Source organism: Bufo bufo, chromosome 9, assembly GCF_905171765.1.
Source record: "Bufo bufo chromosome 9, aBufBuf1.1, whole genome shotgun sequence".
NCBI lineage: Eukaryota > Metazoa > Chordata > Amphibia > Anura > Bufonidae > Bufo > Bufo bufo.
The window spans coordinates 4,538,150-4,563,897 of record NC_053397.1 but is presented as its reverse complement, the minus strand read 5'-3'; the positions used below and the strand labels follow the sequence as shown (position 1 = coordinate 4,563,897).

The window sequence follows — 25,748 nt, the reverse complement described above, 5'->3', positions numbered from 1 at the left end:
AGCAGAGAAGCCATATAACAGATCATATTTACTAATATGATCTGTTATATGGCTTGTGATTGGATTTTTTGAAAATCGCCAGCCTGCCAGCCAATGATCGTTGCTGGCAGGCTGGTGACGAACTTGTTCTTTAACTTTTGCCAGCCCGCGATGCACATGCGCGGGCCGGCTCTGACCGAAATCTCGCGTCTCGCGAGATGACGCACGGATGCGTCCAGGAGGAATGAATCAACCACATTCCGGACGCATCCGTGCGTTAGGCGGTCGGGAGGTGGTTAAAAAAAGTGGGTTTTGAAAATTTTTGTAAAAATTTGAAAAAATTGCTTCTAAAATTCTAAGCCTTATAAGATCCTAAAAAATAAAATTACATTTACAAAATGATTCCAACATGAAAGTGGACATAAAGTAATAACTCTTCTGTCTTAAAAGCAGATAAATTCAAATTTGGGATTATTTCTTTTTATAAATAAAAGGTGAATTAAATCGACAAAAATTTTCACTATCATGAAGTACAATGTGTAAAAAATATATAAACCAAAAAAAATAAACAAACATTAAGTATCGCCACGTCCGAAAAAGTCCAAACTATTAAAATCTTTAAAAATATCTCCTATGCGCTGAACACAGTACCGGGGGGAAAAAATGAATGAAAAACATGCAAATCGCCATTTTTTAGTCACCTTGTCCCCCCAAAAAATAGGATAGGACTGTTCTATTATGTGCTGGACGTTCTGAAAAATGTGGATGTGCTTTTTTGGTGTTTTGTTTTTCTTTTACGTGGAACTGAATGGTATAGAGTATCGCAATACTTTTTTATGGTATCGTGAGAACCCGAGAACAGACTCGCGCATGCACAAACCTTCTCTTGGAAAACCACAGCAGTCTCGAGCCCAGGCATTATGTCCAGTAGCAGGCGGCAGGCGGCCGTGTTAAGTGGAGGCTCGCGGCTGGTCATGACGTAGGCGTTCACCAGCTGAAGGAGAAAGGCAATATGTCATGAAGGGCGACAACGGAGACTGGAATAAAGTAACGTTTCCCTTCACTCACAGCATTCATGAAGTCGTCGTTCTTGAACAGAATGCGCAGAAGGTGTCCCAGCATGCACTCGGGGTTTGCTCGACCTGGAAATTACAACACAATAGTATAACACAAAAGAAATTACAAACACCATACAGCCAACTACAGCCGCAAAGAGAAGACGATTTTCTTAAAGGGAGCCTGTCCCAGTTAAAGGGGTTGTCCGAGTTATTTTTTTGTTCTTTCTATGTTCCTAACTAAGCAAATGTAACAGCTTTCCAATTAACTCACTTTATCACCAGTGCCTGGTTTCTCAGATTTCACGGAGGGTCACATGACCTGTGATGTCAGCTTCTCTCCCTGCTCTGATAAAGGTCGTTTACAAGCCTGTAAACAAGACGTCACTGTGCTGGCCACGCCCCCTTCACTGCCGTCTGCTCTCTGCTAGGATTCTTAACCCCTTCAGCTGCACACACTGGGTAGCTCTGCAGGCAGTGAGGAGACAATTCTGGGCAATGGAGCTGACAGACTAGAGAGAGCATTGCACAAGAAGGTAGGGGGAAGATCCTGTGTGTATTAGCAGTGTCATTATACAGCTGGGACTTGTAGTCCTACACATACAACATGCTGCAGAGTCTCCCAGCAGGCGGACATGTCACTCAGGGCAGCTCTTGTATCCACTCCCTTAGCAGAGCAGGGGGAGGGGCAGAGGTTGTTTTTATTGCAGGTAAACAAAGGGCCAGAAAAGAACCAGGGAAATTAGGAAATATATATATTTTTTTTTGCATAAAACTTGCTTAGCTCAGTTATATAATCGCTGCCCATCAGATTTTCAGTGCTATATTTTTTTTCATAACTCGGACAACCCCTTTAATTCCCTCTTACACCAGACACATCACTCATATCCATATGAGCAGGTAAGCCCCGCCACTCAGCGCACCCGAGCTCTTCCTGTTCTGATGACAGGGCCAGATTTTTCAGTTTATTTTATGTTAATCTAAGTACCATTCTAAGCGGGGGCACACTTTGCTGATGCTGCCATAACCTCTCTTTTTTTTCCTCAAACACCCCTCCGCTAACAGCATCGGTACAGGGAGGAGGAGATTCCAGCGCTTCCCATGCTGATGTGTGCGCCATTACTGATCCAGTTTATGATTTATTGCTTGGTCATTGTGGCTGGAAGCAGGTGAGCAGAGGGAACTGCAAAATCCACAAAATTTTCCCCTACCTGGGTGTCTGTCATCGAAGGGGTCGGGGTCGCCCTTGCGATATTCTTCTGTCTCTTTCTCAATCAGTTCCGATATCCTAGGAGTAAAATGGGGAAAGGCTCAATTAAATGTCTTCTCACAACTGTTTACTACCATTATAAGGAAACCTGTGACTTGCTGGAGGACTTTGGATTCAGCAGATCGCTTGCAGCTTTCTTCTCTCACCTGGTTAATATGGGCACCATGTCCTGCCCGCTGCCGTGTCCGGTCTCCCATTGTTCTAACAGGGAGGTCAGCTCTGCTTTGGAGTCAACGTGAGTCCCAGTGGATGCCATGTCTACGAGTAAAATAACAGAGAGAAATTCACTGATCCGAATCCTCCAAACCAGAGACACAAAATCCTGAGACCTCAATTTGCAGATTGATATTTTTTTTTCTTCATTTGACGCACTGGTATGACATCCCCAAAATGGCACTTGGCACGGAGAATGTCGGGTACAGCACAGGTCTCCTCTGGCGAGTCCCACAGCGGGGGGCTGCACTGCACTGGTTGGAGACCAGTGGGGAAAAACATTTCCAAATATATTATCCAGAGCTAATAACTCCCGTTACTATAGTGCGATCAGCTGCCACAGCCATCCGCTCAGCAACCCGACCCGGCTGATCACAGAGAGCAGTAGATTGAATTCAAATGAAGATAGTTTGTAGGTTTACACAGAAAAGATCCCAGAACTGCCGTGACATGAGGATATACAGGGAGTGCAGAATTATTAGGCAAATGAGTATTTTGACCACATCATCCTCTTTATGCATGTTGTCTTACTCCAAGCTGTATAGGCTCGAAAGCCTACTACCAATTAAGCATATTAGGTGATGTGCATCTCTGTAATGAGAAGGGGTGTGGTCTAATGACATCAACACCCTATATTAGGTGTGCATAATTATTAGGCAACTTCCTTTCCTTTGGCAAAATGGGTCAAAAGAAGGACTTGACAGGCTCAGAAAAGTCAAAAATAGTGAGATATCTTGCAGAGGGATGCAGCACTCTTAAAATTGCAAAGCTTCTGAAGCGTGATCATCGAACAATCAAGCGTTTCATTCAAAATAGTCAACAGGGTCGCAAGAAGCGTGTGGAAAAACCAAGGCGCAAAATAACTGCCCATGAACTGAGAAAAGTCAAGCGTGCAGCTGCCAAGATGCCACTTGCCACCAGTTTGGCCATATTTCAGAGCTGCAACATCACTGGAGTGCCCAAAAGCACAAGGTGTGCAATACTCAGAGACATGGCCAAGGTAAGAAAGGCTGAAAGACGACCACCACTGAACAAGACACACAAGCTGAAACGTCAAGACTGGGCCAAGAAATATCTCAAGACTGATTTTTCTAAGGTTTTATGGACTGATGAAATGAGAGTGAGTCTTGATGGGCCAGATGGATGGGCCCGTGGCTGGATTGGTAAAGGGCAGAGAGCTCCAGTCCGACTCAGACGCCAGCAAGGTGGAGGTGGAGTACTGGTTTGGGCTGGTATCATCAAAGATGAGCTTGTGGGGCCTTTTCGAGTTGAGGATGGAGTCAAGCTCAACTCCCAGTCCTACTGCCAGTTTCTGGAAGACACCTTCTTCAAGCAGTGGTACAGGAAGAAGTCTGCATCCTTCAAGAAAAACATGATTTTCATGCAGGACAATGCTCCATCACACGCGTCCAAGTACTCCACAGCGTGGCTGGCAAGAAAGGGTATAAAAGAAGAAAATCTAATGACATGGCCTCCTTCTTCACCTGATCTGAACCCCATTGAGAACCTGTGGTCCATCATCAAATGTGAGATTTACAAGGAGGGAAAACAGTACACCTCTCTGAACAGTGTCTGGGAGGCTGTGGTTGCTGCTGCACGCAATGTTGATGGTGAACAGATCAAAACACTGACAGAATCCATGGATGGCAGGCTTTTGAGTGTCCTTGCAAAGAAAGGTGGCTATATTGGTCACTGATTTGTTTTTGTTTTGTTTTTGAATGTCAGAAATGTATATTTGTGAATGTTGAGATGTTATATTGGTTTCACTGGTAAAAATAAATAATTGAAATGGGTATATATTTGTTTTTTGTTAAGTTGCCTAATAATCATGCACAGTAATAGTCACCTGCACACACAGATATCCCCCTAAAATAGCTAAAACTAAAAACTACTTCCAAAAATATTCAGCTTTGATATTAATGAGTTTTTTGGGTTCATTGAGAACATGGTTGTTGTTCAATAATAAAATTAATCCTCAAAAATACAACTTGCCTAATAATTCTGCACTCCCTGTACACATGGGGGTGGCGGTCATATTTTACATTCCTCACGTTTTGTAGCCTCCTTGGGGAAGTCATCATGAATGCAGCACTTGTGGAGGCAGCTGACACCGGTGCCATCTCACAGTCTTAGGCCTCATGCACACAAACGTATTTTTTATTCGCATCCGATACGAAGCAGACCCTTTCACTTCAGTGGGGCTGCAAAAGATGCAAATAGTACACAGTGTGCCGTCAGCGGCGTCCGCCAAAATATAGAGCAAGGATAGGACTGTTCTTTGCGTCCCGGACGCTCGGAACGCACATGTCCGGTATCCATGTTTTGTGGATCCACAATTTGCAGACCGCAAAAAAAGGCAACAGTAGAGTGCATGAGCCTTAGGGCCGTTGCCCCGCCGTGGCCGTATTGCAGCCCGCAATACACGGGGCATCGGCCGTGTGCTCCCCACATCATGGATGCAGACTCATTCACTTGAACAGGTCCGCAATCTGGAGCTGGTGCGGAATGGAGGCACGGAAGCACTACGGAATGATTCTGTGGTGTTTCTGTCCGTGCCTCCGCACCGCAAAAAAATAAAACATGTTCTATTTTTTTGCGGTGCGGACGGATCACGGACCTATTAAAGTTGAATGGGTCTCGAATGCATGGAACGGCCGCACAACGGCTGTGTGCATGAGGCCTTAGGGTGCGGCTACAAGGTCACGTTTCCGGATGCCGTTTTGGAATCTAAAACCAGTAGTAGTGGATCAGAAAAGAAGAGAAAGAATAACGGACGGATACAACATCTTTAGTGCAGGCATGCTCAACCTGCGGCCCTCCAGCTGTTGCAAAACTACAACTCTTTCACTGATGGATAGAACGTTTGTAGGTGTATATGTTAAAACATTAACTTTATTGATTCACATTAAAATAAGAGGGTGAATAACTATTGCAAAATAATCCCGATCAGGACTGACCCTTATTCAGCTAAACATATGGCTAAATTGGTAATGGGTTGGTCAGAAGGTCCTCCTGCGGGGTATGAGGAGATTGGTGACTGACTCATAAGCAAACCCTGTGGCCCTGTTGTGACCAACTACCAATTGTAGCTTGTCGGGTGATGAGTCCAAATCACCTGTAGCGCATTCACCACAGCTGGTCGGGATGTAACAGAGGCTGTAGTGGGGGCAAGGAGGGGGACTAGATCCTGTGTACAGTGTTCTATCCGAGTACTGTGCACTCGCACTGTCTGAACTAGAGTAACACCTCAAAGTGTCCGGGACGGCACTGCGCCCATCTCCTAGCAGCTGATATCAAATGTGCCTAATGTTGCCCAGTAACGCTCGACGCGTTTCTCTACATCATCAGGAGCTCAGGGCATAAGCAGGCGACACACAGACAAACATACAGTGCTGCCGCTCTCACATGCGGAGGCAGCAGCATCGGCGCTAGGATATCCGTGACGCGGGCACCAGAGACAGCTGATTAAATCATCTAAGCCATTCCCACAATGGGCGGAAGCCACTCCCCACAATGGGCGGAAGCCACTCCCCACAATGGGCGGAAGCCACTCCCCACAATGGGCGGAAGCCACTCCCCGAGGCAGCCAATGGTGGGGCTAGAAATGCGGTTACCTCAGTAAACCACCGCCCCCACTCCAGGGACGATCCACTAGCAGTGTCAACACACTGTCATTCACATAGGAATAATTTGGCGGTTCATATGTGTATATTGAGAGCGGACTATCAATCCTACAGATACTAAGTGAAGTTAGGACGCTTTTTTCTGAGCCCAATTCAATGAGCCCTAAGTGTACACTGGTTCCATATTGTAATCCCATATTGAGCGGATATCAGGGAACCATTGATAAGACTGATTAATGTACACCAGACTGGTATATTATGTAGGTGGTGATCAGGGTGGATTTGATTTAAATCCTAGTTTTCTACATAAAGACTGATTCTCGCAGGTATAACTTATAATATGCAAGTAGATGAAGACTTTTAGAATAACAACTTTTCACATTAGTTTGATTCGGTTGATTCTGTATTCATAGGTTTGTAGAAGTTAGGATTAAGGTATTTTTCTCAGCTCTGTTCATGTTATAACAGTTTTGCTGTGAAGAAGAGGCGGCCTGTGATCTCTGCTGAGTCAAATTCCGTTTTGAGAACTGCAAAAGTAAACCAAGCATCTGTGATAATATCTTGTAGGCAGAGAAACTGCCCAATAATCTTACAAAAACCTCTGGAAGAGCCGGACATTGTGAATGGATTCATGGAATTTATTTACCAAAAAAATTACACATATAGAAACCTAGAATGTGTCGGCAGATAAGAACCATTTGGCCCATCTAGTCTGACCAATATACTGAATACTATGGATAGCCCCCGGCCCTATCTTATATGGAGGATGGCCTTATGCCTATCCCATGCATGCTTAAACCCCTTCACTGTATTTGCAGCTACCACTTCTGCAGGAAGGCTATTCCATGCATCCACTACTCTCTCAGTAAAGTAATACTTCCTGATATTACTGTTAACCCTTTGCCCCTCTAATTTAACACTATCTCCTCTTGTAGCAGTTTTTCTTCTTGTAAATCTTCTCTCCTCTTTTACCTTGTTGATTCCCTTTATGTATTTAGCAGTTTCTCTCATCTCCCCTCTGTCTCGTCTTTCTTCCAAGCTCTACATGTTAAGGTCCTTTCATCTTTCCGGGTAAGTTTTATCCTGCAATCCATGTACTAGTTTAGTAGCTCTTCTCTGAACTGTCTCCAAAGTATCGATATCCTTCTGGAGATATGGCCTCCAGTACTGAGCACAATACTCCAGATGAGGTCTCACTAGTGCTCTGTAGAACGGCATGAGCGCCCCCCTCTGTCTACCGGTAATGCCTCTCCCTATACACCCAGCATTCTGCTAGCATCTCCTGCTGCTCTATGACATGGTCTGCCTACCTTTAAGTCTTCTGAAATAATGACCCCTAAATCCCTTTCCTCAGATACTGAGGTTAGGACTGTATCACTGATTGTATATTCTGCTCTTGGGTTTTTACGTCCCAGGTGCATTATCTTGCACTTATCAACATTAAATTTTAGTTGCCATATTTTTGACCATTCCTCTAGTTTTCCTAAGTCCTTTTCCATTTGGTGTATCCCTCCAGGAACATCAACCCTGTTACAAATCTTTGTGTCATCAGCAAAAAGACCCACCTTACCATCGAGGCCTTCTGCAATGTCGCTGATAAAGATATTAAACAATATGGGTCCCAGAACAGATCCCTGAGGTGCCCCACTGGTAACAAGACCTTGGTCTGAATATACTCCATTGACTACAACCCTCTGTTGTCTGTCCCTCAGCCACTGCCTAATCCATTCCACAATATGGGAGTCCACGTACAGCCTTATTCTACATAATTAAAAAACTAATCTTTATTTCATGATGGAATAACCTTTGGATGGTAATATATTTTCCTCAAAAAGCATTTTATATAAAAAAAATCTGATTTAAATAAAAAAAAAAATCCGCTGTCGTCTTGCGGTCATGCTGCAGTTAGGCACCGCAGCATCTCATTTCTCAGGAGGCAATGGGGAAAAAGGATCTGGAGACAGACCTATATTTTTAAAGTTATGATGAGCGCACGTCAGACACGTCCAGCCTCTTGTGGCCGCACATTTGATCTGCTGCTTGGGGTACAGGTAAGTCGTCCGTTGTTCAACCGCTTACACAGGTACACAAAAAATATATGAATAAAACGGGTGACATGCGTATGCCATCCGTTGTAACAATGCCTAAAATGGACAAAAATAGGACAGGTCCTATTTTTGGCGGGGCTATGAAACGGACATACTGATGCGGACAGCCCAGTGAATGATGAGCGCTAAATCCCATGAACGATCCGATGAAATGATCCAGTCAGGCGTCATGCACATAACCGTATTCATTTTTCTCGCTCCCATCAATAGAAAGGTCTGTTCTACTCAATACGGACCAGAACAGGACAAGTTCTATCATTTGTGGAAATGCCACACACTCCACAAAAACACTGATGTGCGCAGGGCCCCATAGAAATCAATGGGTCAGTGTGCTATCCGAAAAAAATGCGGAAAACACAAATAGTCGTGTAAGAGGCAGAGAAGGGGGGAGGCAGCGGTGACTGCAGCGAGCTCCTACACAGCGAGTGTTCAATACCCGTGATAATCCTCTAGGTGGCGCCAACTGCACTGAAATCGTGGGGGGACAAGTGAACACAGGGCAGGAGGAAAACACGAGAGCGCATGGCTCCGGAACACGGCAACAGAGTAAAAAAAAAGACGCTGTGAACACAAAAAACACCAACTGCCTCATACCACAGAGGGTCACCGCCGCAGGGTAATGACGCCATCCAAGACTTATTTATCACAACATTAGTCGTTTTTTTTTTCCTACGGATCATAAGAACATTATAAATGTCGCTGCTTGCTGCGCAGTCAGCCTGAACGACGTGACAGGACGGTGCCTCTGGGGTTACGGTGCTCCAACTCTAGGCTTCTGCTACAGAGAATTTATTTTATGCACTTAAATAGCGCTACTATATTCCGCAGCGCCCATGCGCCACCATTGATAATTAAAATTTAATACAGGAGGCGGGTGCGGCACCTGAGGGGTTAACTGCCGCTGATCGCAGCTCCCCGCCAGCACCCGCCTCCTGGATTTGTATTAAACGTTTACTTTTATTGGTGGCGCAATTAGCCCACCCCTCTCTCCTCATTGGTGACTCAGTGCGCCCGCCCCTCTCTCCTCATTGGTGGCAACGGCACAGGGGGGAGGGAGAGACTGCTTCCTTCTCCCCTGTGCTGCTAAGGAGAACATGGAGCGCACTGAGAGCAGCACGCCACCGCGCTGCCCACCAGTGCCAACCACTGCGCTGCCCACCAGTGCCAACCACTGAGCCACCGCGCTGCCCACCAGTGCCAACCACTGAGCCACCGCGCTGCCTACCAGTGCCAACCACTGAGCCACCGCGCTGCCCACCAGTGCCAACCACTGAGCCACCGCGCTGCCCACCAGTGCCAACCACTGAGCCACCGCGCTGCCCACCAGCGCTAACCACTGAGCCACCGCGCTGCCCAGACTGGGACGGCTCCTTGCTGTATCTACCGCGGCGTTATCTACTAAATTGTATTTAAATCTAATAAAAAGGCGGAGATCACAACCACAACCCAGACCCCTCAGGTGGTCGTGCTGTGGGATTCCGGCACTGACACCCCCACAGATCACCACACAGAGCGCAAGAGATCAATTCACTTAGGCCTCCTGCACACGGCCGGTTTTTTTTCCCCGTTTACTGGCCGTTTTTTGCGTTCCGTATACGGAACCATTCATTTCAATGGTTCCGCAAAAAAAACTGAATGTACTCCGTATGCATTCCGTTTCCGTATTTCCGTTTTTCCGTTCCGTTTTAACATAGAACATGTCCTATTATTGCCCGCAAATCACGGTCCGTGGCTCCATTCAAGTCAATGGGTCCGCAAAAAAAAACGGAATACATACAGAAATGCATCCGTATGTCTTCCGTTTCGGTTGCATTTTTTGCTAAAACATCTATTGAAAATGTTATGCCTAGCCCAATTTTATCTATGTAATTACTGTATACTGTACATGGCATACGGAAAAACGGAACGGAAAAACGGAACAGAAACGGAAACACAACGGAAACAAAAGACGGAACGTATCCGTGAAAAACGGACCGCAAAACACTGAAAAAGCCATACGGTCGTGTGCAATAGGCCTTAAGCAAAAAAAATAGCATCAGATAGAACCCACCACTGGAGTCGAGCGTCGCACTGTGTAACATCTGCGCCATTTTCATTTTTTAGATTTTAAAACTCTCTCTAAATATGACATTTCCCCCCCCCCCCCCCCCCCCCCCACTATGGAAGTGGTACAACCCAACCACACACCCCACTGGAGCAGAAAAGCATCACTGGCTCCCCAGCTAATCTGGTGACCAGTTGGGTGTCAACCATCTCAGGCAGTTCACAGCTGTCTCATCCCCGTCTCTCACCCATTGCTGTCTGTCACTGGGTCTCTTCCAGCAGCCACAACCCCCAACGTCTTCTCTGCTGCTCCACGACACAATCTGTCACCTCATTGTCACCCATTACATGTGCCAATTGTGACCTCACAGAACCTGCCCCTGTCGCCGTCTCGTCGCCTGCCCCTGTCGCCGTCTCGTCGCCTGCCCCTGTCGCCGTCTCGTCGCCTGCCCCTGTCGCCGTCTCGTCGCCTGCCCCTGTCGCCGTCTCGTCGCCTGCCCCTGTCGCCGTCTCGTCGCCTGCCCCTGTCGCCTGCCCCTGTCGCCGTCTCGTCGCCTGCCCCTGTCGCCGTCTCGTCGCCTGCCCCTGTCGCCGTCTCGTCGCCTGCCCCTGTCGCCGTCTCGTCTCCTGCCCCTGTCGCCGTCTCCTGCCCCTGTCGCCGTCTCCTGCCCCTGTCGCCGTCTCCTGCCCCTGTCGCCGTCTCCTGCCCCTGTCGCCGTCTCCTGCCCCTGTCGCCGTCTCCTGCCCCTGTCGCCGTCTCCTGCCCCTGTCGCCGTCTCCTGCCCCTGTCGCCGTCGCCTGCCCCTGTGACTATATATATTTTTTATTTAACCTTCTGCTACAGATTCACTTCTTACAGCTTTTTAGAATATTTTGGGATTCCTACATGCATGCACCCATCATTTATTCACCCCCTTTTTTATTACATTTATGGAATTGCTATCCATGCAATTCCTTTGGCAACTAATATTTAAGCAATTGCCTTTTAGCCCCTTCACATGTGCCATCCTTCCAGAGTGACACGGTCCGTCTTGCCCTCCTCTTGGATGCCGCACCGACCCCTCTCTATTACTTATTTTTCCATAAAAGTGGTTATATTTAGTTAAACACCACATCACATATTAACGGTATTGCGCTGTTGCCACAACCGATGACGGTATTTACACCGCCCATGAACTGCGCAAAAATAGGAAAAATGCAAAAGATAACGGAACCGCTCCTATCCCTATAAAATATAAATGTTAATCAGTCCTGGTACCAAACAATGGGGAGGATGAAAACAGCGGCAGGAAAATAAATACCGGACGTTCTGATATAAAATACAAAAATAATCAAGAAAATCAATAATCGCCATTAAATTAAAAACAATTGAGGTTTGTTTTCTGTAATATCGCCTTTACCACGAGATCAGAACCGGAGACGGCGGCTCCGGCCCAGTCCGAGGAGCACAGACAGGGAGCTCTGCCACTTCATCCAGTGCTGAGACTGCCTCTACCTCACAACCTGTCTCTTCTCCTGTACTGTGACTGCCTCTACCTCACAACCTGTCTCTCCTCCTGTACTGTGACTGCCTCTACCTCACAACCTGTCTCTCCTCCTGTACTGTGACTGCCTCTACCTCACAACCTGTCTCTCCTCCTGTACTGTGACTGACTGTACCTCAGAACAGTCTCTTCTCCTGTACTGTGACCGCCTCTACCTCACAACCTGTCTCTCCTCCTGTACTGTGACTGACTGTACCTCAGAACAGTCTCTTCTCCTGTACTGTGACTGCCTCTACCTCACAACCTGTCTCTTCTCCTGTACTGTGACTGCCTCTACCTCACAACCTGTCTCTTCTCCTGTACTGTGACTGCCTCTACCTCACAACCTGTCTCTTCTCCTGTACTGTGACCGCCTCTACCTCACAACCTGTCTCTCCTCCTGTACTGTGACTGCCTCTACCTCACAACCTGTCTCTCCTCCTGTACTGTGACTGTCTCTACCTCAGAACAGTCTCTTCTCCTGTACTGTGACTGACTGTACCTCAGAACAGTCTCTTCTCCTGTACTGTGACTGACTGTACCTCAGAACAGTCTCTTCTCCTGTACTGTGACTGACTGTACCTCAGAACAGTCTCTTCTCCTGTACTGTGACTGACTGTACCTCAGAACAGTCTTCTCCTGTATTGTGACTGTCTCTACCTCACAACCTGTCTCTCCTCCTGTACTGTGACTGACTGTACCTCAGAACAGTCTTCTCCTGTACTGTGACTGTCTCTACCTCTGAACCGGTCTCTTCTCCTGTACTGTGACTGTCTCTACCTCAGAAGATGTCTCTTCTCCTGTATTGTGACTGTCTCTACCTCAGAAGATGTCTCTTCTCCTGTATTGTGACTGTCTCTACCTCAGAAGATGTCTCTTCTCCTGTACTGTGACTGTCTCTACCTCTGAACCGGTCTCTTCTCCTGTACTGTGACTGTCTCTACCTCAGAAGATGTCGCTTCTCCAGAATTGTGACTGTCTCTACCTCAGAAGATGTCTCTTCTCCTGTATTGTGACTGTCTCTACCTCAGAAGATGTCTCTTCTCCTGTACTGTGACTGTCTCTACCTCAGAAGATGTCTCTTCTCCTGTATTGTGACTGTCTCTACCTCAGAAGATGTCTCTTCTCCTGTATTGTGAGTGTCTCTACCTCAGATGTCTCTTCTCCTGTATTGTGACTGTCTCTACCTCAGAAGATGTCTCTTCTCCTGAATTGTGACTGGCTCTACCTCAGAAGATGTCGCTTCTCCTGAATTGTGACTGTCTCTACCTCAGAAGATGTCGCTTCTCCTGTATTGTGACTGTCTCTACCTCAGAAGATGTCTCTTCTCCTGTATTGTGACTGTCTCTACCTCAGAAGATGTCGCTTCTCCTGTATTGTGACTGTCTCTACCTCAGAAGATGTCTCTTCTCCTGTATTGTGACTGTCTCTACCTCAGAACATGTCTCTTCTGTATTTTGACTGTCTCTACCTGACAACCTGACTCTCTTCCTGTATTTTGACTGTCTCTACCTCAGAACCTGTCTCTTCTCCTGTATTGTGACTGTCTCTACCTGACAACCTGTCTCTTCTCCTGTATTGTGACTGTCTCTACCTCAGAAGATGTCTCTTCTCCTGTATTGTGACTGTCTCTACCTCAGAACATGTCTCTTCTGTATTTTGACTGTCTCTACCTGACAACCTGACTCTCTTCCTGTATTTTGACTGTCTCTACCTCAGAACCTGTCTCTTCTCCTGTATTGTGACTGTCTCTACCTGACAACCTGTCTCTTCTCCTGTATTGTGACTGTCTCTACCTGACAACCTGTCTCTCCTCCTGTATTGTGCCTGTCTCTTCCTCAGAGCCAGTCTCTTCTCCCCCGGTTTCGCTCTCCTCGGTCTCTTTCCGCCGCCCGGCACCGGTCTCTTCTCTCCCCCTCAGTCTCCCATCGCCCCCGGTGTCTCTCACCTCTCGGCCTCCGTCTCTCACGCTCTCGGCTCTTCGGTCGCACACCTAACACGTCACCGAGCTGCGCGCCTTCTCTTTCCCTCCACAGACTGTCCGGACGCAGAGGATTGTGGGTGCTGTAGTCCTGGTGACGGCCATGTTGTGACTGTCGGGCAGTGGGATATGTGTGGCCATCTTGTGACTGGCGGGGGGTAGGCCCGCTCTCTACAGCAGGCCGTACCCATCATTAGGGGATTCTCACAGGATCCGTCAGTGATGTCAACGGCCGCCATCACCCGGGATCTGAGAGAAAAACCGCAGCTCCAGACCTTAGCTCATGTGTGGAGCAGCTCAGCCAATCAGCAGTCAGCGCCCTCCTTGTGATTGGCTGAGAGGAGACATCCCGGCATCTGATTGGCTGGGTCTGGCGTTACCGCCGTGTGTGAACTGCACAGAGGAGAACCTGACAGAACCGGCCGCGTTATCAGGAGACCGTGACCCCGCCCACAGATGTGCAGCCTCGGGCCTATAACTGTTTGCACAGACCTCAGCTCCCCAGTTTACCGCATGGAAGACCTCCGCCGTGTTAGCCCCCCATAACCTCCGCCGTGTTAGCCCCCCCATAACCTCCGCCGTGTTAGCCCCCCATAACCTCCGCCGTGTTAGCCCCCCCATAACCTCCGCCGTGTTAGCCCCCCATAACCTCCGCCGTGTTAGCCCCCCCATAACCTCCGCCGTGTTAGCCCCCCCATAACCTCCGCCGTGTTAGCCCCCCATAACCTCCGCCGTGTTAGCCCCCCAAAACCTACGCCGTGTTAGCCCCCCCATAACCTCCGCCGTGTTAGCCCCCCATAACCTCCGCCGTGTTAGCCCCCCCATAACCTCAGCCGTGTTAGCCCCCCCATAACCTCCGCCGTGTTAGCCCCCCATAACCTCCGCCGTGTTAGCCCCCCCATAACCTCAGCCGTGTTAGCCCCCCATAACCTCCGCCGTGTTAGCCCCCCCCCATAACCTCCGCCGTGTTAGCCCCCCCATAACCTCCGCCGTGTTAGCCCCCCATAACCTCCGCCGTGTTAGCCCCCCATAACCTCCGCCGTGTTAGCCCCCCCATAACCTCCGCCGTGTTAGCCCCCCCATAACCTCGGCCCTGTTAGCCCCCCCATAACCTCCGCCGTGTTAGCCCCCCAAAACCTACGCCGTGTTAGCCCCCCCATAACCTCCGCCGTGTTAGCCCCCCATAACCTCCGCCGTGTTAGCCCCCCCATAACCTCAGCCGTGTTAGCCCCCCCATAACCTCCGCCGTGTTTGCCCCCCATAACCTCCGCCGTGTTAGCCCCCCCATAACCTCAGCCGTGTTAGCCCCCCCATAACCTCAGCCGTGTTAGCCCCCCATAACCTCAGCCGTGTTAGCCCCCCCATAACCTCCGCCGTGTTAGCCCCCCCATAACCTCCGCCGTTTTAGCCCCCCCATAACCTCCGCCGTGTTAGCCCCCCATAACCTCCGCCGTGTTAGCCCCCCATAACCTCAGCCGTGTTAGCCCCCCCCATAACCTCAGCCGTGTTAGCCCCCCATAACCTCCGCCGTGTTAGCCCCCCATAACCTCCGCCGTTTTAGCCCCCCCATAACCTCCGCCGTGTTAGTCCCCCCATAACCTCAGCCGTGTTAGCCCCCCCCATAACCTCCGCCGTGTTAGCCCCCCCCATAACCTCCGCCGTGTTAGCCCCCCCCATAACCTCCGCCGTGTTAGCCCCCCCCATAACCTCCGCCGTGTTAGCCCCCCATAACCTCCGCCGTGTTAGCCCCCCATAACCTCCGCCGTGTTAGTCCCCCCATAACCTCAGCCGTGTTAGCCCCCCCATAACCTCAGCCGTGTTAGCCCCCCCATAACCTCAGCCGTGTTAGCCCCCCCCATAACCTCCGCCGTGTTAGCCCCCCCCCCCATAACCTCAGCCGTGTTAGCCCCCCCCCCATAACCTCCGCCGTGTTAGCCCCCCCCATAACCTCCGCCGTGTTAGCCCCCCCCCCATAACCTCCGCCGTGTTAGCCCCCCCATAACCTCCGCCGTGTTAGCCCCCCCCATAACCTCCGCCGTGTTAGCCCCCCCCCCATAACCTCCGCCGTGTTAGCCCCCCCCATAACCTCCGCCGTGTTAGCCCCCCCATATCAAAATTTCTGCACAAAACCTATGCAGTCGGTTAGATCTTTGTTAGATCAATTGTTGTTTGCGTTAGATCTCACACAGAAGGAGAGATAGTAACAGTTATTTGCAGGCGGGGGGGCTAACCCGTCATCAGCCCCCCCTTATCAAAAAATGGACCAAACAATTAGCTATTCTGGAAGATATTTGTTAGATCCGGTATCAACTAGTGGTTTTGTTAGATCTCACATAATTACAGACTTATTAAGTGATTAATGAGGGGGGGCTAGCAGACTAATAGGCCTTCGTTAGATCCGGTGAGATCAAGTGGTTTCAACGTTAGATCTGATATAATTACAGAGATATTTCACATGAAAACACAGATATTAGGTAGTAATAAATAGGGGGGATAGCTCCCCCTTCTGTAATACCAAATATCCATAATATCTCTGTAATTATATGAGATCTAACATTAAAACCACTGGATCTTACCGGATCTAACAAAGGCCTATTAGTCTGCATCAAATTTTACCAGAAAATTGCATGTTGGGGGGCTAGCCCCCCTATTTAATACACTGCTCAAAAAAATAAAGGAAACACTTAAACAACACAATGTAACTCCAAGTCAATCACACTTCTGTGACATCAAACTGTCCACTGAGGAAGCAACACTGAGTGACAATCAATTTCACATGGGATAGACAACAGGTGGAAATGATAGGCAATTAGCAAGACACCCCCAATAAAGGAGTGGTTCTGCAGGTGGTGACCACAGACCACTTCTCAGTTCCTATGCTTCCTGGCTGATGTTTTGGTCACTTTTGAATGCTGGCGGTGCTTTCACTCTAGTGGTAGCATGAGACGGAGTCTACAACCCACACAAGTGGCTCAGGTAGTGCAGCTTATCCAGGATGGCACATCAATGCGAGCTGTGGCAAGAAGGTTTGCTGTGTCTGTCAGCGTAGTGTCCAGAGCATGGAGGCGCTACCAGGAGACAGGCCAGTACATCAGGAGACGTGGAGGAGGCCGTAGGAGGGCAACAACCCAGCAGCAGGACCGCTACCTCCGCCTTTGTGCAAGGAGGAACAGGAGGAGCACTGCCAGAGCCCAGCAAAATGACCTCCAGCAGGCCACAAATGTGCATGTGTCTGCTCAAACGGTCAGAAACAGACTCCATGAGGGTGATATGAGGGCCCGACGTCCACAGGTGGGGGTTGTGCTTACAGCCCAACACCGTGCAGGACGTTTGGCATTTGCCAGAGAACACCAAGATTGGCAAATTCGCCACTGGCGCCCTGTGTTCTTCACAGATGAAAGCAGGTTCACACTGAGCACATGTGACAGACGTGACAGAGTCTGGAGACGCCGTGGAGAACGTTCTGCTGCCTGCAACATCCTCCAGCATGACCGGTTTGGCATTGGGTCAGTAATGGTGTGGGGTGGCATTTCTTTGGAGGGCCGCACAGCCCTCCATGTGCTCGTCAGAGGTAGCCTGACCGCCTTTAGGTACCGAGATGAGATTCTCAGACCCCTTGTGAGACCATATGCTGGTGCGGTTGGCCCTGGGTTCCTCCTAATGCAAGACAATGCTAGACCTCATGTGGCTGGAGTGTGTCAGCAGTTCCTGCAAGACGAAGGCATTGATGCTATGGACTGGCCCGCCCGTTCCCCAGACCTGAATCCAATTGAGCACATCTGGGACATCATGTCTCGCTCTATCCACCAACGTCACGTTGCACCACAGACTGTCCAGGAGTTGGCAGATGCTTTAGTCCAGGTCTGGGAGGAGATCCCTCAGGAGACTGTCCGCCACCTCATCAGGAGCATGCACAGGCGTTGTAGGGAGGTCATACAGGCACGTGGAGGCCACACACACTACTGAGCCTCATTTTGACTTGTTTTAAGGACATTACATCAAAGTTGGATCAGCCTGTAGTGTGTTTTTCCACTTTAATTTTGGGGGTGACTCCAAATCCAGACCTCCATGGGTTAAAAAATTTGATTTCCATTTTTTTATTTTGTGTGATTTTGTTGTCGGCACATTCAACTATGTAAAGAACAAAGGATTTCAGAAGAATATTTAATTAACTCAGATCTAGGATGTGTTATTTTTGTGTTCCCTTTATTTTTTTGAGCAGTGTATTACCTAATATCTGTGTTTTCATGTGAAATATCTCTGTAATTATATCAGATCTAACGTTGAAACCACTTGATCTCACCGGATCTAACGAAGGCCTATTAGTCTGCTAGCCCCCCCTCATTAATCACTTAATAAGTCTGTAATTATGTGAGATCTAACAAAACCACTAGTTGATACCGGATCTAACAAATATCTTCCAGAATAGCTAATTGTTTGGTCAATTTTTTGATAAGGGGGGGCTGATGACGGGTTAGCCCCCCCCCCCCTGCAAATAACTGTAAATATCTCTCCTTCTGTGTGAGATCTAACGCAAACAACAATTGATCTAACAAAGATCTAACCGACTGCATAGGTTTTGTTCAGAAATTTTGATATGGGGGGGGCTAACACGGCGGAGGTTATGGGGGGGGCTAACACGGCGGAGGTTATGGGGGGGCTAACAGGGCGGAGGTTATGGGGGGGGGCTAACACGGCGGAGGTTATGGGGGGGGGGGCTAACAGGGCGGAGGTTATGGGGGGGGCTAACACGGCGGAGGTTATGGGGGGGGCTAACACGGCGGAGGTTATGGGGGGGCTAACACGGCGGAGGTTATGGGGGGGGCTAACAGGGCGGAGGTTATGGGGGGGGGGCTAACACGGCGGAGGTTATGGGGGGGGGGGGCTAACAGGGCTGAGGTTATGGGGGGGCTAACACGGCGGAGGTTAAAGGAAGGGCTTCTCCCACCAAAATATATTCACGTTTTCCCACCAGAGCCTGGATCTGAGGAGATGTGTAACCCATGAGATGTAGAGCGCCACCTGCTGGATTGTCCTCGGCTCAGGTGGACGCACATGCGCAGGTCGGACCTTCAACCCCTCAGCAGAAAGGACACCATGAAACAAAGAATGTGGCGATGTCTGGACCCATGTGGAGGCCACGGCTGCTCCCGGCTTCACTAGATCGCCATCTCCCATATGATGTCGGATTTTCATTGTTTACATTGTTCATGGGAGAAGCCCCTTCAGGCCGAGTTCACACAACCAAAGATCAGGGTGGACGCAGCTCCCGTCACCGGCCGACATCAGGCGCCCGGATCACTGCGCCCCTTGTCCCCAGCCTCAGATACAATGGTGGGCAGTGTCGGGCCCTCAGCGCCTGTCTCCATTACTCACCTTATCTGCTTCAGTCACTGTCTACATATGCAGTATATGGCGGGTGTATGTCAGGAGTCTATACAGCACACGATATAGGGCCGGGGATGCAGTATATGGCAGGGGTATGTCAGGAGTCTATACAGCACACTATATAGGGCCGAGGGATGCAGTATATGGCGGGGGTATGTCAGGAGTCTATACAGCACACTATATAGGTCATGGGGATGCAGTATATGGCGGGGGTATGTCAGGAGTCTATACAGCACACTATATAGGTCCAGGGGATGCAGTATATGGCGGGGGTATGTCAGGAGTCTATACAGCACACTATATAGGTCCAGGGGATGCAGTATATGGCGGGGGTATGTCAGGAGTCTATACAGCACACTATATAGGGCCGAGGGATGCAGTATATGGCGGGGGTATGTCAGGAGACTATACAGCACACTATATAGGGCCGGGGGCTGCAGTATATGATGGGGGTATGTCAGGAGTCTATACAGCACACTATATAGGGCCGGGGATGCAGTATATGGCGGGTGTATGTCAGGAGTCTATACAGCACACTATATAGGGCCGGGGGCTGCAGTATATGGCGGGGGTATGTCAGGAGACTATACAGCACACTATATAGGTCCAGGGGATGCAGTATATGGCGGGGGTATGTCAGGAGTCTATACAGCACACTATATAGGGCCGGGGGCTGCAGTATATGGCGGGGGTATGTCAGGAGTCTATACAGCACACGATATAGGGCCGGGGCTGCAGTATATGGCGGGTGTATGTCAGGAGTCTATACAGCACACGATATAGGGCCGGGGATGCAGTATATGGCGGGGGTATGTCAGGAGACTATACAGCACACTATATAGGGCCGGGGGATGCAGTATATGGCGGGGGTATGTCAGGAGACTATACAGCACACTATATAGGGCCAGGGGATGCAGTATATGGCGGGTGTATGTCAGGAGTCTATACAGCACACTATATAGGGCCGGGGGATGCAGTATATGGCGGGGGTATGTCAGGAGACTATACAGCACACTATATAGGGCCGGGGGATGCAGTATATGGCGGGTGTATGTCAGGAGTCTATACAGCACACTATATAGGGCCGGGGGATGCAGTATATGGCGGGGGTATGTCAGGAGTCTATACAGCACACTATATAGGGCCAGGGATGCAGTATATGGCGGGGGTATGTCAGGAGTCTATACAGCACACTATATAGGGCCGGGGGATGCAGTATATGGCAGGGGTATGTCAGGAGACTATACAGCACACTATATAGGGCCGGGGGATGTAGTATATGGCAGGGGTATGTCAGGAGACTATACAGCACACTATATAGGGCCGGGGGCTGCAGTATATGGCGGGGGTATGTCAGGAGACTATACAGCACACTATATAGGGCCGGGGGATGCAGTATATGGCGGGGGTATGTCAGGAGTCTATACAGCACACTATATAGGGCCGGGGGATGCAGTATATGGCGGGGGTATGTCAGGAGACTATACAGCACACTATATAGGGCCGGGGGCTGCAGTATATGGCGGGGGTATGTCAGGAGACTATACAGCACACTATATAAGGCCGGGGGCTGCAGTATATGGCGGGGGTATGTCAGGAGACTATACAGCACACTATATAGGGCCGGGGGATGCAGTATATGGCGGGGGTATGTCAGGAGACTATACAGCACATTATATAGGGCCGGGGATGCAGTATATGGCGGGGGTATGTCAGGAGTCTATACAGCACACTATATAGGGCCGGGGATGCAGTATATGGCGGGGGTATGTCAGGAGTCTATACAGCACACTATATAGGGCCAGGGATGCAGTATATGGCAGGGGTATGTCAGGAGACTATACAGCACACTATATAGGGCCGGGGGATGCAGTATATGGCGGGTGTATGTCAGGAGTCTATACAGCACACTATATAGGGCCGGGGGATGCAGTATATGGCGGGGGTATGTCAGGAGTCTATACAGCACACTATATAGGGCCAGGGATGCAGTATATGGCAGGGGTATGTCAGGAGTCTATACAGCACACTATATAGGGCCGGGGGATGCAGTATATGGCGGGGGTATGTCAGGAGTCTATACAGCACACTATATAGGGCCGGGGGATGCAGTATATGGCAGGGGTATGTCAGGAGTCTATACAGCACACTATATAGGGCCGGGGGATGCAGTATATGGCGGGGGTATGTCAGGAGACTATACAGCACACTATATAGGGCCGGGGATGCAGTATATGGCGGGGGTATGTCAGGAGTCTATACAGGACACTATATAGGGCCGGGGGCTGCAGTATATGGCGGGGGTATGTCAGGAGTCTATACAGCACACTATATAGGGCCGGGGGATGCAGTATATGGCGGGGGTATGTCAGGAGACTATACAGCACACTATATAGGGCCGGGGGATGCAGTATATGGCGGGGGTATGTCAGGAGACTATACAGCACACTATATAGGGCCAGGGGCTGCAGTATATGGCGGGGGTATGTCAGGAGTCTATACAGCACACTATATAGGGCCGGGGGCTGCAGTATATGGCGGGGGTATGTCAGGAGTCTATACAGCACACTATATAGGGCCGGGGGATGCAGTATATGGCGGGGGTATGTCAGGAGACTATACAGCCCACTATATAGGGCCGGGGATGCAGTATATGGCGGGGTATGTCAGGAGACTATACAGCACACTATATAGGGCCGGGGGCTGCAGTATATGGCGGGGGTATGTCAGGAGTCTATACAGCACACTATATAGGGCCAGGGGCTGCAGTATATGGAGGGGGTATGTCAGGAGTCTATACAGCACACTATATAGGGCCGGGGATGCAGTATATGGCGGGGGTATGTCAGGAGTCTATACAGCACACTATATAGGGCCGGGGATGCAGTATATGGCGGGGGTATGTCAGGAGTCTATACAGCACACTATATAGGGCCGGGGGCTGCAGTATATGACGGGGGTATGTCAGGAGACTATACAGCACACTATATAGGGCCGGGGGCTGCAGTATATGGCGGGGGTATGTCAGGAGACTATACAGCACACTATATAGGGCCGGGGGCTGCAGTATATGGCGGGGGTATGTCAGGAGACTATACAGCACACTATATAGGGCCGGGGATGCAGTATATGACGGGGGTATGTCAGGAGACTATACAGCACACTATATAGGGCCGGGGGCTGCAGTATATGACGGGGGTATGTCAGGAGACTATACAGCACACTATATAGGGCCGGGGGCTGCAGTATATGGCAGGGGTATGTCAGGAGACTATACAGCACACTATATAGGGCCGGGGGATGCAGTATATGGCGGGGGTATGTCAGGAGACTATACAGCACACTATATAGGGCCGGGGGCTGCAGTATATGGCGGGGGTATGTCAGGAGACTATACAGCACACTATATAGGGCCGGGGGATGCAGTATATGGCGGGGGTATGTCAGGAGTCTATACAGCACACTATATAGGGCCGGGGGCTGCAGTATATGGCGGGGGTATGTCAGGAGACTATACAGCACACTATATAGGTCCAGGGGATGCAGTATATGGCGGGGGTATGTCAGGAGACTATACAGCACACTATATAGGGCCGGGGTCTCCAGTATATGGCGGGGGTATGTCAGGAGTGTATACAGCACACTATATAGGGCCGGGGGCTGCAGTATATGGCGGGGGTATGTCAGGAGTCTATACAGCACACTATATAGGGCCGGGGGATGCAGAATATGGCGGGGGTATGTCAGGAGTGTATACAGCACACTATATAGGGCCGGGGATGCAGTATATGGCGGGGGTATGTCAGGAGACTATACAGCACACTATATAGGGCCGGGGGCTGCAGTATATGGCGGGGGTATGTCAGGAGACTATACAGCACACGATATAGGGCCGGGGGATGCAGAATATGGCGGGGGTATGTCAGGAGTGTATACAGCACACTATATAGGGCCGGGGGATGCAGTATATGGCGGGGGTATGTCAGGAGTCTATACAGCACACTATATAGGGCCGGGGGCTGCAGTATATGGAGGGGGTATGTCAGAAGACTATACAGCACACTATATAGGGCCGGGGATGCAGTATATGGCGGGGTATGTCAGGAGACTATACAGCACACTATATAGGGCCGGGGGCTGCAGTATATGGCGGGGGTATGTCAGGAGTCTATACAGCACACTATATAGGGCCAGGGGCTGCAGTATATGGAGGGGGTATGTCAGAAGACTATACAGCACACTATATAGGGTCCGGGGCTGCAGTATATGGCGGGGGTATGTCAGAAGACTATACAGCACACTATATAGGGTCCGGGGCTGCAGTATATGGCGGGGGTATGTCAGGAGACTATACAGCACACTATATAGGGCCGGGGGCTGCAGTATATGGCGGGGGTATGTCAGGAGTCTATACAGCACACTATATAGGGCCAGGGGCTGCAGTATATGGAGGGGGTATGTCAGGAGTCTATACAGCACACTATATAGGGCCGGGGGCTGCAGTATATGGCGGGGGTATGTCAGGAGTCTATACAGCACACTATATAGGGCCGGGGGCTGCAGTATATGGCGGGGGTATGTCAGGAGTCTATACAGCACACTATATAGGGCCAGGGGCTGCAGTATATGGAGGGGGTATGTCAGGAGTCTATACAGCACACTATATAGGGCCGGGGGCTGCAGTATATGGCGGGGGTATGTCAGGAGACTATACAGCACACTATATAGGGCCGGGGGCTGCAGTATATGGAGGGGGTATGTCAGGAGTCTATACAGCACACTATATAGGGGCGGGGGATGCAGTATATGGCGGGGGTATGTCAGGAGTCTATACAGCACACTATATAGGGCCGGGGGATGCAGAATATGGCGGGGGTATGTCAGGAGTGTATACAGCACACTATATAGGGCCGGGGGATGCAGTATATGGCGGGGGTATGTCAGGAGTCTATACAGCATACTATATATGGCCGGTGATGCAGTATATGGCGGGGGTATGTCAGGAGTCTATACAGCACACTATATAGGGCCGGGGTCTCCAGTATATGGCGGGGGTATGTCAGGAGACTATACAGCACACTATATAGGGCCGGGGATGCAGTATATGGCGGGGGTATGTCAGGAGACTATACAGCACACTATATAGGGCCGGGGGATGCAGTATATGGCGGGGGTATGTCTGGAGACTATACAGCACACTATATAGGGCCGGGGATGCAGTATATGGCGGGGGTATGTCTGGAGACTATATGCAGTACGCAGCCCTGCAGGGTATGGCGATAGTGAGGTCACGGTTACTTAGGCAAAAGAGGGTTGCTCTTGGTTACTCACAGTTTGTAGGGAAACCCTGGGCAGGCGTACAGCAGTGATGGAGAGGCTGGCACAGGGGTCCTCTGGGGCACTCTCTGTATATAGGGACCAGGCCGGTTGTAGGTGAGGTGCCCTGGGTGTTGCAGGATTAATGTGCCGGTGGCAAGGTCCCTTTAAGATTCGTGACGCCAGTGCCTGTAACGGTGGCACACCGATTGATAGCAGTAATAAGTGAGGAACACAGTTTGTAGTGAACCAAAACTTTCTTTATTGGAAACGGTTAACTATATACAGTTCTTTTAGGTTCAGTTCCATATGACAGATGCAGTGTCAAGCAGGCTTTTACAAATAATGGCAGGCAACAATGTCCTTGCAAGATACTCAGAGGGTTAAACACACTCACAGATCAGGCTGCACCTTTTCCTCAGAAATCCTGTGCACTATTCCTCAGAACTCCTGTCTGTCTTGCTTCCAAGGCCCGTATGCCCTATTGATGGCTTTATCCTTGGTAAAGAAACTTCCTCAGGTATATGTCTCCTTGCATTAGATAGATCCTTCTGCCCTTCAGCTCTCTTGTCTGGCTGGAAACACTTCTGCTCTGTACTTTGTAGGAACTGCAGGTTTCTCAGGAGGTAACTCTTCCCCTGGGGACATCTAGAAGCCTGGGCTGTCCAGCTGCATGTCAGAAGCTCCCTTCAGCTGCTGCCTAGCTAAAGTCCACACTCACTTCTGACTCTACACACCTCTCCCTGAACAGGACTGACTATTTATATTAGGGGTTCCCTAGCTCCCTCTACTGTCTTGGAGGAGGAATTACACCCTAACAGGCCCAGCTGGAGACTGTCAATGGAAAGACAAAAAGTGCAATGCAGGAACCCACATCTACATTTGCAGTACATATATATATATATGGCAGGCAATATGGCTGGCAATGGAACAAGTCCGGTGAAAAGGTGCGTTGTTCTCTTCACTCAGGATAGTACAGGGAACAGGGGGCGCTGACCTGGGATAACCAGGATAGTCCATAATTATTAAATACAGTAGTCCATAATAAAACAGCATCTCAGAGGTCCACAGGCGTTGGGGTCATCTCTGGGCACATTTCTTGAAGTTATAATTTGCATATAAAAAGTCACAGCACGAAAAGTCCACTTTATTAAAATGGCGTATAAAATAGTGCTGCAATGTCCCTATTCAACCTGAAAAGGGGGTTAAAAGGGTTGAAGTGCAACAATGAACAACAGGCACAACTTGG

The 25,748-nt window shown here is 49.7% G+C and overlaps 1 protein-coding gene across 3 annotated transcripts in view; it reads right to left on the bottom strand.

Annotated features, from left to right (window-relative positions):
- Nucleotides 1-13,831, bottom strand: part of DCAF1 (DDB1 and CUL4 associated factor 1) — a 39,300-nt gene extending 25,469 nt beyond the window's left edge. For 2 of the 3 annotated variants that reach the window (XM_040408539.1, XM_040408541.1), the window contains exons 1-5: nucleotides 13,763-13,831; nucleotides 2,451-2,562; nucleotides 2,246-2,322; nucleotides 1,048-1,121; nucleotides 860-973 (exon numbers count right to left, since the gene is read on the bottom strand). In XM_040408539.1, coding sequence (XP_040264473.1) covers nucleotides 860-973; nucleotides 1,048-1,121; nucleotides 2,246-2,322; nucleotides 2,451-2,560 — 375 coding nt within the window. In that variant the 5' untranslated portion in view covers nucleotides 2,561-2,562; nucleotides 13,763-13,831. Of the gene's footprint in view, nucleotides 1-859; nucleotides 974-1,047; nucleotides 1,122-2,245; nucleotides 2,323-2,450; nucleotides 2,563-13,610; nucleotides 13,686-13,762 lie in introns of those variants that run through there. The other variant, XM_040408540.1, reaches the window with a different exon arrangement.
- Between the last annotated feature and the right edge of the window lie 11,917 nt (nucleotides 13,832-25,748).